At 31.6% G+C, this 17,861-nt stretch overlaps 2 protein-coding genes and 1 non-coding gene across 3 annotated transcripts; 1 reads left to right on the top strand and 2 right to left on the bottom strand.

Annotated features, from left to right (window-relative positions):
* Nucleotides 1-2,029: 2,029 nt before the first annotated feature.
* Nucleotides 2,030-14,167, top strand: LOC128128003 (uncharacterized). The gene is made up of 13 exons (XM_052766760.1): nt 2,030-2,035; nt 2,123-2,371; nt 2,440-2,460; nt 2,831-2,914; nt 3,012-3,215; nt 8,328-8,510; nt 8,601-8,690; nt 8,811-9,014; nt 9,594-9,611; nt 10,075-10,239; nt 10,829-10,882; nt 13,438-13,581; nt 13,730-14,167. The coding sequence occupies exons 1-13, from the start codon at nt 2,030-2,032 to the stop codon at nt 14,102-14,104; spliced, it is 1,797 nt and encodes a 598-aa protein (XP_052622720.1). The 3' UTR covers nt 14,105-14,167.
* A 113-nt stretch (nt 14,168-14,280) lies between these two features.
* On the bottom strand, nt 14,281-14,353 carry TRNAE-CUC (transfer RNA glutamic acid (anticodon CUC)). The gene has a single exon. It is a non-coding gene; the product is annotated as a tRNA-Glu (tRNA).
* Nucleotides 14,354-14,962: 609 nt separating this feature from the next.
* Nucleotides 14,963-17,257, bottom strand: LOC111893829 (pentatricopeptide repeat-containing protein At1g60770). The gene is made up of 2 exons (XM_023889913.3): nt 16,844-17,257; nt 14,963-16,316 (listed from the first exon to the last, which is right to left on the bottom strand). Exons 1-2 carry the CDS (start codon nt 17,081-17,083, stop codon nt 15,078-15,080), a joined length of 1,479 nt encoding a protein of 492 aa, XP_023745681.1. The 5' UTR covers nt 17,084-17,257; the 3' UTR covers nt 14,963-15,077.
* Between the last annotated feature and the right edge of the window lie 604 nt (nt 17,258-17,861).

The following is a 17,861-nucleotide window of genomic DNA, read 5'->3' as shown; positions in this document are numbered from 1 at the left end:
CGTTTGGGATGTTTGGACAAAATGGGCCCAAAGAAACCCTAATGGTCCCAATGAAGCCCTAATTGGCCTAAAAGCCCAACCATTTGATTAATGGGTTAGTGTTGGGTTGGAAACCCTAATTAGGGTTTGGAAAACCCTAATGCCATGAAACCCTAATTTTGGGATTTATCGGGACCGTGTCATAATTAATTAATAAACTTACAATATTAAATTAAAATCATTGACAAATTAACCTAAGGAAATAATGGACTTAATAGATTAAAACCTTAATGGATAAAGTCCTTAATGGGTTAAGTAAGAACACTTAACCCTAATTGTCATTTCATGTGAAAACCCTAATTTCACTTGGGCCTTGAGTTAGGACTTTCTATTGGGTTTTGGTGATTGGACTATTAATGGGCTTTCTAAGAATAAGTAAATGGAATAAAATAATTAGATGGGCTTTAGGATAAGGCCTATGTGAAGGACTTAGGCCCAATTTGGAAAATTGGGCCATAGATGGACCATAACTGGGCCTTGATGATTATGTGATATTGGGCCATGAGAATACCATTAGTTTAGACTAGAATTAATGAATGGGGCCTTAAGGAAAGACCATGTAGAGGTTTGGGCCCAATTTGGAAATTTGGGCCATATGTTGGGCTTTGGCCCATTACTTAACTTTTGGGTCTTTGGAGTGTGAGATGGACATTGGGCTTGGAACCCAATTATTAATTGGGTATTGTTTGATGTTGACAGTTCGGGAATCTATCAACCAGCAGCTGGAGTTTTATATGTGGGACTTCAGCAATGTCAGGTGAGTTTTCCTCACTATACTCAAGGGTCTAAGGCACCAAGGCCGGCCCTTTTGGATTGTTATCCTGATTTGTTATCATAGTATGACCTGTTAGATCGGTATCCTGGTAGATAGGATGGTATATGCTATTATGATCGGTTAGATCGGTATCCTGGTAGATACGATAGTATTATGTGGCATGTGGTATGATCTGTTCGATCGGTATCCTGGTAGATAGGATGGTATTATGTGTTATATGGTATGATCTGTTAGATCGGTTTGTTTGTCTATAGACTGTTATGTGATTATTTGTTATATGTGCACATGTTTGTTTGGTGGTTGAGGCTTATCTGCTTTGTACGAAAGCCAATAGACCTGGGCATTCCAACCTGTTGGTTGTGGGCCGTGAGTATTCCATCCCGAGGATGATTGGACTCGTAGTATGTGGGCATTCTAACTTGTTTGGTTGAGGGCCTGGGGTATTCCAACCAGATGGTTAACTGGACCCATAATATACTGTTTATGATTATATGTGTATTTTTGTGGGTATGGTTATTTTGGGGGAATTAACTAAGATTTCGGGATTACAGTTTCAGTTTATTGTTTCAGGTACATCAGAGGATCGTGGAAAGGCAAAAGCGTGATCGTACAGCTCCTCACTTTTTATGACTTTGTTTCTGGGATACTCTGATATGATACATTTTGAAAACAAGTTTTGTAATGGTTAACAGATTTGAAATGTTTTTAAAAGTTTAAATTTGGCATGATTTTTATGGGTGTTACATCAAATTTAGTTAATTTTTAAATCAAATTAAATTAATTATAAAATCAAATTAAATTAAATATAAAATCAAATTAAAAGGAATATTTTTTAAACTATAATGTTATGTAATATAATATTAAAAGTACGATGCTATAATAGAAAATAAACATTGAAGTATATGAGGAAGATTCTGTTTAAAAGAATCAAATGTTTTTTTGTAATAGGAACTTTATTTGAAGTATTCATATTGTTTGTCTAACTTTTATTTATGTTGTTCGTCTATATTGTATATCTTATAATTTTGTAGGGTAACTAACTTTTATTCATATTGTATTTTTATATTGTACATCATGTAATTTATAGGCTACAGATGAGGTTTACTTCGGCGATACTCTTTGCCATGATGGCCGATGTTATGGGGCTTAGACATGGAGTTGATGGAGTCAGAGATCCACGACCTCCAATAGGCTTTAGTTGTGGTCGGCACGAACATGATGGTAAGTTTTATTATGATATATTTATTAGCTATTTTTATGAATTTATTATAAGTTATCGTGACTAATATTTTTAGTTGTATTTTTCAGCCGAGCTTCCAAAAAAAAAAAAGAGGCATGTCAAAAACTATCGAGCTAGGAAAGTTGATACGGGCAATCAAAGGAAAGCTCGTGGATTTGGATTTCGACAGGGAGATCACATATTCCCCTGTCGGGAATCCTGGTAATTGGTTTACACATGAAATTGGGAGGTATTTGTGGAACAACGTCCCTTTCAACGCATCTGGTTGGGACAATGTTTCCCCCGCATTAAGGAACGCAACAGTTGTGCATCTAAAGGTAACTTGGATAAAATTTTAAGATGAGTTGTGATTTTTATTTAATTAACTAACTTTTTGTATTTTTAGAATAAATTTGATTTGAATAAGGTTAACTTAGATCCGTAGCGTGCTCAATTGTTGTGGAGCATTGATTCGAGTCTTGCAAAAGTTTACACAGGCCGAAAAAGTAAAGTTCATTCTTATTTTAAGGAAATCGGGGGGTCTGCAGATATCCCAGCTACATTAAACACCCCCCCCAGGGTATGTCACATGAAAATTGGGCGAAGGCAGTCGAACATTTTGAAACGCCAGAATTTTTAAGGCGTTCAGTGTCAAACACAGAAGTCCGTGCAAAACAAATAGTTGTAAACAGAGGGGGGTCGAGCTCGTACAATAATGCATGTTTCAAAGAAGTTAGTTATGATATATTTAAATGTTTATTTAAAGTATAAGTAATCTAATTTTTAATGTTAAATAGGATATCAGTCGAATCGAAGCTTTTCGTAAGGCTAATTCCAATCACCAAGGGGTATTTTGTAGTCCTGCAGTTGAGCAACAATACGTAAGTGGTTAATTTGTATTTTCATAGAAGTGTTTATATCGTCAAGGGTATTTAGTAATCTAAATTTTATGATTTTTATCATTTTTTCAAAATATAGAATGCTTTGCTCCAGGAAATCAACCAACAAACCCAAGCTTCTTCGGAAGCAAGTGGTCTAACACCCACTGATATAAAAATCTATTTTGAAAGAATAGTGGGTTTTCGACGTGGATATATCAAATGCATTGGGCGTAAATCTCCTACCGTTGTGTCTATGTACGATCAGGAACAACCAGTGACACAAGAACCACCACAAACACAGGTAATTGTTAGTTTAAGTTGAAAAGTATAATGCTATAATGGAAAAACGAAAAAAAAAAGTAGGATGCTATAATGATATTTTGGTAATTGTTTCTTTAGTATATAGTTCGATGCTATAATGGAAAGTACAATGCTATAATGATATGTTGGTTGTGGTTTTATATGTTGATATTTTGTAGTTTGGTAATTTTTGGAAAGTACAATGCTATAATGGAAAGTAGATTGCCATAATGATATGTTGGTTATGATTTGATATGTTGGTATTTTGTAGTTTTGTAATTTTTGTAAAATATTAATTCAAAGAATTATAAGTGCCTTTTAGTTCCAAATAATATAAAACATAGTATAAAATAATAAGAAAATGCTGGGAATTTATGTATAAAATAAGCGTTATCAGATGTTGTAAGTAGGTGAGGAGAGTAGAGTAGTATCTCTAGGTGATGATGGTTGGGGTGAGGATGAGAGGGTTTCTGTTTTGGTTTCTGTTACACTTGAGAGGGGTATGTACTCCTAAATATTAATGAATGGAGAGGTGGATGACGAAGAAGGGGGGGTATATGTAAATTTTAAATTAATGTAAATAACAATCTACTATGAAAACATGCAGAAAACTAAACATATTTGTAAACAATTTGTTGGAATGGTTCTAGTTCTAGCTCTCAATGTTGTCATTTAACTTGATTATGACTTGATGTAATTCATGATTGTTATATTAAGTTGGTACTAAAAGATATAAACATGCTCTAATACCTCTCGCTAGCCAAATTATCTAACCAAAACACGCTCTTTTACTAGACCTAGCGTTACTAATTCAACCTAAACACGCTCTTAGATTGTATTGGAAAACCACATTACGTTTTCTACAAGTGTCCCAACAATGTTCATTTCTTCTCATATGCTCAGAAGTGTGAAAACATGTGATATATGTTCTACTATAAGAAAACATATTGTTTGTTACCAATTATTAACTTTATAGAACGATTAGGTGTCCTAAAAGTTAATTAACTACACAAGAATTGAGTTCATATAAGTGGTCAATCAAACATAAATCAAATTCAAGGATTCTAGTTTAAACAAGAACATAATCACCAGAATAGAATCATAAATCAGATATAAAGTCATATGTTTCAAGTCAAGCAACCAACATGTTTTGAACAAGAACTAGAAATTAGGGTTTCTAGTCACACGTGGCTAAGAACAAATCAACTAACAAAAAGATGGAATTAGAATTGCTTAATGCTTACAAATGGAAATATAAAAAAAATTGCAATGATATGGTATCTTTAGAAGCTAAAAAATTCTCCCAATCTCACCCTAAATCGCCCATAGTTGCTCTCAAAACCATCTGTACCCAATAATGAGCCATATTTCTCCTTTTTAGCACAAAAAAAGTAATTGCACGCCTTATAACTGAAACACATGGTCAGACTCAGACCATGCGTTTTTGGCATGACCATGTGTTTTTTCAAAAATAAATGAAAGTTTCTATACCCACGCACGGTCTAGCCCGGACCATGCATTTTTAGCCTTATAACCATGTGTTTTGTGCATGGCCATGTGTTTTGAATGAAATTGTGCTTTTTGCTAAAACTTCAACCAGTCTTCAAACCTGACTCCATCTTCATTCTAACTTCGACCCGTAACACATTTGGTCCATCTTCTATACATGCTCCTTGCTCCATGTTCGCCTCTAATGCTCCAAGCTCCATAATTCCTACAAAATAAGTCAAAATAGTGAAGTACTAGACATGCAGAATAAAACAAGCAAGTGCTCAAATAGTTAACTATATGCAAGAATTAGGAAGTAAAATGCAATGAGAATACATAAATGGAAATTAGGGTTTCTTAGCCACACATGGCTAAGAACAAATCAACCAACAAAAAGATTGGAATTGGAATTGTTTAATGCTTGCAATGGAAATCAATTTATTTATTTTTTGCAATGATTTGATATCTTCAAAAGCTCCAAAAACTCTCCAAAAATCGCCTCTAGTTGCTCGAGAAACTGTCTCCCCAATAATGAGCCAGATTCCTCCTTTTTAGCACAAAAATGTAATGGCACACGTACTCATGGGTAAACACACGTGGTCAGACTCAGACCATGCGTTTTTGGCATTGCCATGTGTTTTTTTGAAAACAAATGAGAGTTGCGACCATGTTTATGTGTTTTTAGCCCTATAACCATGTGTTTTCAACATGATCATGTGTTTGACCATGTTTTTTGAATCAAACTATTCTTTTTGTTAAAACTTGGTCTTCAAACCAGACTCTATCTTCGTTCTAACTTCGACCCACAACACGTCTGATCCATCTTCTCTCCATGCTCCTTGCTCTGTGCTCATCTCCAATGCTCCAAGCTCCATAATGCCTACGAAATAAGTCAAAAATAATGAAGTACCAGACATTCCGAATAAAATATGAAAGTGCCCAAATTATTTACTAAATGCAAGAAGTAGGAAGTAAAATGCAATGAAAATACATAAATAGACATACAAAATAGGTGCACAAAATGCACCTAACAGATTTCCAACAATTTATTTTTGCTTTGAATCGTTCAACTATTGGGTTCTAATGTATAAAAAACTTCATATTTGCTCCAATGGATACTCCAGATAAGTAAAGTGAAAGTATTGCTACCAAAATTAAGAAGTTTAGCCATAATGGACACATCCATATCTCCAATTCCAATGTCGAAAACCTTACTTGTAGTAAAGATGACATTTAATCCGAATGCCAAATGAAAGCATCTAAGAAGCCTTTTTCAGATTCAAACAATCGATGAACATAATATCATTGACATACATTAAGTAGGTTAAGATAAGACTAGTATTAGAAAGATTAATACCTTGGACTAAATGTTTTTTCGCATGTCTCCTTCATAGTCACACGAAGCCCTTCATAGTCTGTAGCCAAGATAAAGATGAAAGGGGTCCATTTGTCCAACCCCTTCATGATGTTGTGTGGTTTCCTTATGATTGCTTTAAGAGGAAAGTTGACAATGGGAATGATACTCGCTTTTGGCTTGATGTGTGGTGTGGAGATGTGATTCTAAAAGCCCAGTTTCCGAGAATCTATGCTTTGGCAACTCATGGCGGTAGTATGGTTAGTGACTACTAGGTTGATCAGAATTGGCTCTTTACTTGTCGTATACCTCTTGGTGGTGGAGCCCTCCAAACGTAATATATTCAATTGATGGAGGTTCTTAGTTTGTTTCAAATCACAGATCGTTTAGACTCGTGGTCTTGGGAGTTTGGCGATGAAGATGTTTTTATGGTTAAATCCCTTAGATTCCACTTGGATCATCATATGTTGCCTATAGGTGGTGGAGTTACAAGATGGAATAAGTGTGTTCCTATTAAAATTAATATTTTTATTTGGAGATTGGTGCTTAACAGGTGGCCGACTAGATCTAATTTGGCGAAACGGGGGATTGATGTGGAGTAAGTGTTGTGCCCGTGTTGCAATGTTCAACAGGAGGATGTTGATCATTTATGTCCTTTTGCGGTTCAGCTCTGGAAAAAGCTTGCTTTGTGGTTTGATGAAGTGTTGTCTTCTTTTCAAGATTTTGTGGATCTTTTTTATTGGATTGATGCTTAAGGGAGTAGTAATTATCGTCGTGTTATATTGGATACCACTTGTTTAACGCTTTTATGGTTGTTGTGGACGTTCAGAAATACTTTGGTGTTCGCCAACTAGAGAAGTTTAGGAAAGAGTTTCTTTTTTATTCAAATGTGTCTTTTTCGTTTAATTGTTTTGTAGTAGGGTAAAAAAATTGGAATGGGTGGATGTAGACCTGGCAATGGGGCGGGTTTGGAGCGAATCGACCTTGATCCAAACCCTTTTAATAAATTTCAAAATCCGATCCAAACCCGCTCCGTAACCCGCAGGATTTTGAATAATCAAACCCATACCCTTATCCACCGAATCAGCAAATATTCAAACTCGCCCCATAACCCGTAGGTTTTTTGAATAATAAAACACATTTTACATAAATCATAAAATCACATCTATTAAATTAAACTAAATTTTGATTTAGAAAACACATTATGTACTCGAGGACTTTCTATTGGAATTAAAATCCTTATTTCAGTTACTTCCGATTGGTTTTTGACCGTTGATTGCATTGATAGAGAATAGAAATTACAAACTTTCTTCCGGATGATAAATAACCTTATTGTTATAAATGAAATTGGTGATTACATGATGAAATATAAAGGAAATGAAATCATGAATCTTGGGAGAAGAGTAAAAGACTGGAAGTCTAGAAGTTGAGTCCTTGACTCCTATGTAAAAACAATTTAGTCTTTGGCCTTTTCTCTTAGGATTTCTGATTAGAATTTAATGTAAACTGTAGGCAATATAAAATATAAATTTATACTTCTAAAATTTATCTGGGGCGGGTTATAAATGGAGCGAATCGGTGCTGATCCATACCCGACCCTTTTAATAAAAGGGTTAGCAGGTACGGGTCGTTAACGGGTAAACAGATCAAAAACTATGCTCCAAACCCATATAATTGTTAAGGGTTTGGATCGGATCAGGGTCAAAACCCGCTCCATTGCCAGGCCTAGGTGGATGATAAACCCATTCATGAACCGATTGTTTTTTCCGTTTTCTTTTGCTAGCTCCTAATTAGTTTAACACATTTAGCCGTTCAAAAAAGAAAGGAATTCATATGTAGGTGAACCGCTGACAGGTACGGAAATGGACTATTTTTTTTCTAAGAAACAATGGATTAAATGAATTTAATTCATAAACATATATGGATTAATTTCACATATTTAACTTTTTTAAAGAAAAAATAATCAATTACTTTGCATTTATTGGGCAATTACATTTAATTCTCGATTTTCTCTAAATCTCATATTTGGAATAAAATTTATTACAGCAAATATTTGAAAGCTCAGCTCGTAGTATTAATATCTATTAAATCGTATTCTTTTAAGCAAACTCTCCAACAATTGATATCTTAAATCTCAATCGATGCAATTGGAACTTGTTTTTGTTCAGTTCTGGTCACAAAAAGTAGTGTAATTACACAACAAGAAGCTAAAAATAAAGAAAACACGCACAAATTCTGTGTTGCATTATATAAACATATACAACAATGAAGTCGGGTGCTTGTAGTGAGACAAGTTCAACTGTTTCAGTTTTCTTTTTGTTTTTCTTATTGCTTTCTCCTGTTTTCTCGACAATAAATTTTAAACATGCAAACAAAACCTTCGAGTCAAAGAAGATGAAGTCGATTAAAGCTACTCTTGGCAAAAACAACAAACGTTTTGTGAAATCAATTAAGGTGACTCTTATATTTTTTATTACTTTACTTGACTTGTTTGTTTTATTTTTTTATTTTTATTTATATTGTTTACTTTTGTTGTTGAATCAGAGCCCAGATGGTGATGTAATAGATTGTGTTTTGTTTCATCTTCAACCAGCTTTTGATAAATATCCTATGCTGAAAACAACCATGCCGATGGTATACTTAACCTGTTTCTTTATATGTAGTATTCAACTTCTAATTATATTTTCCTTCCGTATATGTATATGTATATGTATACAATTTTTAATTGGGTTTTCTGAATAAATAAATAAATAGGATCCACCGAAGATACCAAATGGGAATAAGAAAGGGGGAATGGAAACAGAAGTTAAGCAGTTATGGAATTCAAAAGGTGAATCATGCCCACAAGGAACAATTCCAATAAGAAGGCAAACAGAAAGTGAGATTTTGAGATCCAATTCTATTTCCAAATTTGGGAAAAAACTTCTCAAGAGAAATTCTATTTACGTTGGCCATGAGGTACAACATTAATATCTGATTTCTAACATCAAAACAACATGACATAATAGTAATTACTTGGTATGAAATACTTTAAAATAAAGTTGATCTGCGTTAGAATCCTCCATTTTTAACTTTGAGACTCTATAATTATAAAAATTAACAAAAAAGACAATGATAATATTGGAAAGAAAATCTTAAAAGAATCGTGTACTTGTAAAACATGAACATTTTCTAAGTTGTTCTTGTACAAAAGGGTTTTTATATTTAAAGCCCGGGTTAATTGTAAATTAATACGAATTATATCTAATGATCACTTTCTTAACTTTATAAAATGAAACATTTTATTTTATTACTAATTTTGTAATTTGTAATATTTATATAAACGATGAACAAAATGTTAACTTTATTAAATTATATGAAAATTCAAGTATGTTCTACTTTCGTTATTATTATTATTATTATTATTATTATTGTTATTATTATTATTATTTTGCATTTAGCCCTTTAAAATCAACTATCCATTTTACAAATGTTTATTGTTTGTAAATACATCAGTTTGGGATTTATTTATTTTTTTCAACTATTTTTGTTTGTCAGATCAATCTTACAAAGATGGTATAACATAATGTGTTTAATGCAAAAATGAAAATCAACTATGTCATTTTTATTTTGAACATATGAAAAACCAATCTAGCAAAGAGCTAGAATTAAACAAAACAACCAACTATGTAAATATTACCTAAAATTATTATTATTATTGTTTTTTTCATGTAAATTTTAAACGATTTTTTGATGCTTTTCAAACAAATTATTAAAAAGTAAGAAGAAAATTGGTTTAATTTTCTTACACGTACCGTTTTAATTGCTGTTTGACCGTCGTGTAAGTTAAGAACAATATTAATTGAGTTGTAAGGATTTTACATATTAAGAAATAATTATAAAAAAAATAAATAAATAAATAACTCGTACACTCACATCAGTTAATTGTATTAGATTATGGATGCTTCATTTTATGTGTATAAAATTTGTAACTTTTTTTCATTAAAAAAGGGGTATATACTAACAACTGGATTTCCAGCATGCAATTGGGTATGTAAGAGGAGGAGAATATTATGGAGCAAAAGCAACTTTAAATGTATGGGCTCCGAATGTTACTAATTTTGATGAATTTAGCGTTTCGCAAATTTGGGTTAGTTCTGAAGTTCCAAATCATTTTGCTCAGACGGTTGAAGCTGGTTGGCAGGTACATATACATCTCTATTTTTCTATATATATATATATATATATATATATATATATATATATATATATATATATATATATATATATATATATATATATATATATATATATATATATATATATATATATATATATATATATATATAGGGGATAGTTCAAATAAAAACAGTAAATGTGTGAGAATATATATATATATATATATATATATATATATATATATATATATATATATATATATATATATATATATATATATATATATATATATATATATATATATATAGGGGATAGTTCAAATAAAAACAGTAAATGTGTGAGTAAATGTGTGAGAACCTAAAAATACTATTTTTATGTTATTATTTTGGATTGAATTTTGTATCCACAACTTTATGTTATTATTCAGCAATGAATAAATGAATAGTTATATATATATATATATATATATATATATATATATATATATATATATATATATATATATATATATATATGTGTGTGTGTGTGTGTGTGAGAGAGAGAGAGAGAAAGAGAGTAAAATGACAAACCTTTATTAACAGTTTACAGAATTATAACTGTATCTATAACAACAGGTATCTCCAACAATCCACGGAGATGGTTTGCCAAGATTTTTCACTTACTGGACTGTAAGTTTTATGTTTGTTCATAAACATTTTCATTGACAATGCAAATATTTTTATTTTGGGATCGTCTTAAATGAAATATTACATTTTTTCTTTGAATAAATTTTAATCAGTTTACATATATATTATAGACAAAATTACACAAATTGGTACCTATCATTTGTCAAAACTTGTATGGTGAGGACAACTATCCAAACTTATACGTGATCGGTCCTTGTGGTTTGTAAATCATGTTTACCCTTTTTTCTTGTACGTACGCATGTAAAATGAAATTTATATCCTTTTTAATATCATGTATCTTTTAATGTATATATATTTAATTAGAAGTCCACACTCATCCCATTTAAAATCAAAAATCTGACTTTGAATCAAAAACTCAAATCAAATCAAACTCCATCATTATATATATATATATATATATATATATATATATATATATATATATATATATATATATATATATATATATATATATATATAGAGTGACGGATCCAGAACTAAATATAAGTGGGGTCCATTTTCAAAAAAAATATATATATAAACACATAAAATTCAAAACTTTTTTGGGGTTTTGAGGTAAATAAAATGCCAATTGGGGCAATTTAATGTACAAATAGGTGTTAAGGAGGGTGCTTTTAGTAAAAATATGATTTTTGAAGGGTTTATTAATAATAAAAATGGTGGGACACATTTCTAAATGGGGTCCATGCACCCCCTAAATGGGCTGCATCCGCCTATATATATATATATATATACTAATAAAAAAGTAGTTATTTTGCCAAATGTCATAATATTAGAACTCCTAATTAATATGATGTCACTTGTCATTCTATTAATTCTCTATTTTAAATTCATTAAACCTCCTAATTAATGTAATGTTATTTGTCAATATATTTATTTATTATTTTAAATTTTAAATTTTATATTATTGTTTTCATTAGTTCACAAATAAAAATAGTCTAATATATATGATAAATTAATTACACATATTTATTTGAATCAATAATTATAATTTTACATAACTAATAAAAAAATCTCTTAATTAATAATATATTTAAAATTTTATATAAAATAATTGATTAATAATTTTGGATTTTTTACTATGAATATTTAATTAATTTTGTAACCGTGGTTTCCACGGGTTATAAACTAGTATACTAATAAAAGAGTAGTCATTTTGCCATGTGTCACTATATTAAACCTTTTAATTAATATGATGCCACTTGTCAATCTATTAGTTCTCCATTTTAAATTTATTAGACCTCCTAATTAATGTCATGTTATTTGTCAATGAATTTATTATCCATTTTAAATTTTAAATTTTATATCATTGTTTTCATTAATTCACAAATAAAAAATGTCTAATATATATTAAAAATTAATTATATATATTTATTTGAATCAACGATTATAATTTCACAAAACTAATATAAATATATCGTAATTAATAATTTATTTAAAATAATTAATTATTAATTTTGAGGTTTTACTATAAAATTTCAATTAATTTTATAATCGTGGTTTCCACGGGTTATAAACTAGTATTCTAATAAAAGAATAGGTTTAATCTTATATTGACAAGTGTCATGTAATTAGAACCCCTCATTAATGTTATATATCATTTATCATGCTACTTGTCAACCTATTAATTATTCATTTCAAATTTCAAATTTTAAAATTTCAAATTTTCACTCTAATTTTATTAAATTAATAATTGATTCTTCATTTTAAATTTCAAAATTTAAAATTTCTCCCTTTAATTATATTAAATTAATAACATTAGATTAAAAAATAAAATAAAATTAATATAAATTATAAAATGATATAACTCCACGTATTTATTTAAATCAACGATTATAATTTTATATAACTAAAAAAATATCTCTTAAGTAATAATTTATTTAATATAATTCATTAATAATTTTGATTTTTTAATACGAAAATTTAATTAATTTTATAACCGTGTTTATCACGGGTTATAAACTAGTATATATATATATATATATATATATATATATATATATATATATATATATATATATATATATATATATATATATATATATATATATATATATATATATATATATATATATATATATATATATGTGTGTGTGTGTGTGTGTGTGTGTTTTTCTTGTTAATCTGCATGAAAGACACTGAAAATATAGGACTAGGCAGTCAATATTTAAAAAACATATGGACCAAATGCGTAGACTTTTTGTTAGTTGCCTCACCATGTGAGTTTTGGAAATCCACAGTGACCAATCATGTAATTTTGTCTATACTATACTTTAACAACTATAAATAAACTTTTTTTCAGCATGTATAATGTAAGTAATGTACCACATGTCATTTATTTAATAAATGTAACTTACATCTGACATTGATACTCGATGGTAATTATTACATTATATCAAATAGATTGGTTCTTTACTTTTCATCTAAGATAATTTGATATCAACGAAACTATAAAAGAATACACTAAATCAAAATTTTTAAAGGGTGTCCATTGATTAGATATTGATGGTGATAGTTTGAATCCAAAAATATTACAGAACGATGGATATCAATCTGGATGCTATGATTTGCTTTGTGCGGGATTCATCCAAACAACTCATGAGTTTTGCCTTGGTGCTAGTATTGCTCCAATTTCAACGTACAATAGTAACCAGTTTGATATCACGATATTAATCTGGAAGGTATATCTTTAATCTATCATGTTGGCTATAAAAAACTTTACGAGTTACACGTCTTAAAGTGTACCTTGGATGATTTATATTATTATATACATGTTATGAAATTTGTTATAAGTGATATATAAGTTGTATTTTATGTTGATTTTTATAGGATCCGGGACATGGAAATTGGTGTTTGATGGTGGGAAACATTCAAGTTGGATATTGGCCTAAAGAATTGTTCACAGACCTTCATGATCATGCAGCTAAGATTGAATTCGGGGGAGAGGTGTACAATACTAGTCCTGAAGGTCCACATACAACAACTCAAATGGGTAGTGGTCATTTCTCGAGTGAAGGGTTTGGGAAAGCAGCATATGTTAATAACATCCAAATGGTTGATCAAAACAATGTGTTACATCCAGTTTCAGATTTGCAATTAGGTGCAGAAAACATGAATTGTTATGATGTTAGTAATGGGTACAGTAGCACTTGGGGTAATTATATATTTTTCGGAGGCCCTGGAAGTAATCCAAATTGTCCCTGAAAATATGAATTTTGTTTGTTTCTTATTAATATCCAATATACATCTTTTTTTATTTTTAGTGGTTTATTTGTTAGTTGATTAATTTGTTGTTGATTTTTCATGTTGAAATACTTTAACAATTTGTAATGTAAAAACTGTTGAATATTTTCTTTTACAAAAAAATATAAAAAATGAAATTCCGTTGCCGGGACTTGAACCCGGGTCTCTCGGGTGAGAGCCGAGTATCCTAACCAACTAGACTACAACGGATTTGTGTCTTAATTTATCAAAACTTCTTGAAAACCTAATAATCAGCACTTTAAAGAAACAATTTTTTGCTAAACATATAGGGTTTTATTTTAGGGCTAATACTCAATCACAACAACAAAATACACCATTATTATATTATTAAAGAAAAGTGTGATTATATCCAACCTAATCTAATATAATTTACCTATTTATCTATTATTAGCCCTAAAGCAAAATCATATATGAAACATCTATTTTACACATCATTCAATCATCTCTTAATATAAAATCTTTGCATGTGTATATGCTGGAAATTGTTCCTTCATCCAATCGTTTCTTGGTTCATATATTTTTTTCGCATAGTCTAAACATTTTAATCACAATCTTCTAGAAATGCTTCTTCATGTCACAATGTTTCATTTCATTAAAGCTTTAATTACAAATCATTATATTACGCAAGAAACCGAAAAAATGAATAACATTCCCAGCAATTTACCCATATACCCATCGTTGAAACACATAATGTTTAATCCAAATGAATTTCAATTTTTAAATGCAATTGATATAAAAGAAACAAGCTTCAATTTTTTAACCATATCATAAACAAATATGTAATATACTCTAAAATACTAAAACCATTCAATTTCATCATTATTACTGCAACACCACCAAAAAGCCATCAAACTTTGGCTATAAAAATCTTTCATTAAAAACAAAATCACAACAAAAAAAAAAAACAAAAAACTCATGCAACCGATATCTTTTCAAGCAAACTCTTCCCTTCATCACTCAACTCCACATTTTCCATCTTTACCCTTCGCCTAACAACCGCACTCGTCCTCCCAGCCGCCGCATAACACCGAATCAAACCCTCCAACACCTCCACACCACCACCACCGCCGCCATCAACCTTCTCCAAAACCCTAACAAAACCTTCCGCCCCATCAACATCCTTAATCCCCTCAAAATGTCCCATAATCTTCCCAACAACCGTAACCGCCGGGCCCCACTTTTCCCCGGTTGAAATCGCATTCTCAACACACTCAACCGCTTTTCCAATCTCCCCTTTTTCCAAATAATAATTCAAAAACAACTCCCAAGTTTTTGAATTCGGTTTCCCACCTCGCCTACGAGACACCTCTTTTAACTCTTCACCTTTTTCAAATAAATTCTCTTTTAAATAACCTCCGATTAAAACATTCACAATTCGAATATCATAATTCGAACACCCCGAAACCCATTCCCGAAACAATTTCTCAGCTCCTGGTAAATCATTTAATTTCACCAAAACCGTAATCATATTTAAATAACTAATATTCGCGGTTTTTGGGAACGCGAGTTTTAACGAACGCCATACGCGGTAAACTTCTAGAAGGTTCCGGGTCTTTCCGTATAACGTAATCAAATGTTGAAAAGCCGAGAGATTCTTGTGGGAATTTATCTTTTCTAATTCCTTGAGGGCGTTTTCGGCTTTTTTGATCAAATTAGAATCGATGTAAATCGATGCGAGATTCGAATACGTTGTCCAGTCTGGAGAAACGTTTTCGTCCCTTGACATTTCGTTAATTACTCTTTCGACCCCGGAGATATCGTTCATGGCGGAAACGGCCCTCATCCAGATGTTGTAGGTTAAGACATCGGGTTTGACTTCGGTTGACTTCATTTCGAGGATGATTTGTGGGATTTTTTCGGGTTGTTGGGATTTTTCGTATAGGGTTAGGATGCTGTTGTAATGGAGGGAGGTTAAAGTTAGGTTTAGTTCTTTCATTTTTTGGAACATGGATTCGGCTTTTTCTGTCATTTGGTGTTTGCAGTAGTGGTTTAGAAGTGGGCCATATGTGAAGTGGTTTTTTGATTGTTCTGGGAGATTAATGAAATAAGATTCGGCGGCTGTTATTCCTCGGGTTTTGGAGATTAGGTCTAGATGGACGGCTTGATCTGTGATTGTCTTGTTCATGCCTCTTTCTGCCATTGTTTCTGATAGCTGTAAATGTTATAGGAGAATTAATGAGGTGAAATTGGTAAAACAGTGTGAAGCTCATAGCCTATGTGAAACATTTCTGGAGTTCTGATTTAAAGAAAAAAATGAATTCTGAATCTAAAAAGAACAAATCCCTCTTTTTCTCCTCAATTTGCATGCTACTTACAAGAATTCCAGTCGATTTCTCATAAAACTGAAAGTCTAGGTTTTATATGATCCATGCTCATTTCTGTATTTGAATTCAAACTCCATAAAATTTTACACAATCAAGCTTGGAATTCTCTATTAAAGCTTAGGTCAGAACAAACTAAAATCCAACACTTTACCTTGTAAGGAATCATTGCGCAAAGGATAGTTCATAGTACATCTAAAACTTAGTTCTATCTCTAATTCACACAGAAAATTCACCAGAGTTCATGTGTTTGAATCCTGTATTAGTGACTACAGCTCCTAGTTAAGTAAAATCATTTTCTATCGAATACAGAATAGTAAGAGCAAGATTCAAAAGAGGAAAAGGAGAGCATAAACACCTTGAGGGCAGAGGCGTAACGCTTGCGACTGCGAAGGACTTTGAGCGTGTGATCCACCTCCCATTTGTAAGCTTTCTTTTTGGATTTAAGAAACTGATTCAAATTTTGTCTAACACTAACATCTGATCCGCCATCTTTAAGAAGCCGCCTGTAAAGCGCTTCTTCTAAATACTTCTTAGTCGACCTCTTTGTTAAGCTCTTTGTCCTCCCGAAACGTTGAAGAAACAGAGATGACGACATTATCAGGAGTAAAAAAAACAGATTCAAATCATATAACAACTACTGTTAATCGAACGAATACGGTTTTCGAAAACCTATCTGGGGGTTTTGTTTTGTTAAGGGTTTGGACTTTGGAGTCGAGAACAGGAAGAAAGGGGGCATCCGGCGTCGTTTGGTTGTTGGAGCGTGGATTGCAGGGTGCAGTGGTGCACCCTCAGCTATCTGGGCTTAAGCCCATTGTTAACTTGGGTTTTTAGTTATTTCATTAGGTGCTTGCCAGCTATTGATAGTTGTTGTTATTTCACAAGTGGGCCCTACAAAATGTATTTTTGTTTAGGGCAAATGTCATATTAGCCCATCGAACTTTTTGTGTTTATTTTAAAAGGTTACTAAATTATTTTTTTTGTACATTTAGGGAATGAAGTCCGAGTTTACCGTTTTAAATGGTCCTTATTTGACCTGATATCGGATAACCGGGTAAAATCTGGTCCTCTACTCCTCTTCACGTCGTTACCCTCTTCGAACTCGCTGCCATCGTCTCCCTCATTCCTTCCTTTATCTACCTTCTAGGGTTCTTTGGCATCGATTTCATTCAATCCTTCATCGGTACCTCACGTGTGGATTGTAGGAGAGCGGCTTCGATTCAACGGGAGACGTTAGAGAGAAAACCTGGGAGGTCGTTATTAGGGTTACCACTTGAAGGATTCGATTACAATTCGATATTGGGGCAGTGTTGTGAGATGCCTATTGGTTATGTTCAGGTACCTGTCGGAATCACAGGACCTTCGTTGTTGAATGA

Source organism: Lactuca sativa, chromosome 8 (assembly GCF_002870075.4).
Source record: "Lactuca sativa cultivar Salinas chromosome 8, Lsat_Salinas_v11, whole genome shotgun sequence".
In the NCBI taxonomy this organism is placed as follows: domain Eukaryota; kingdom Viridiplantae; phylum Streptophyta; class Magnoliopsida; order Asterales; family Asteraceae; genus Lactuca; species Lactuca sativa.
This window is presented reverse-complemented; position numbering and strand designations above follow the sequence as displayed.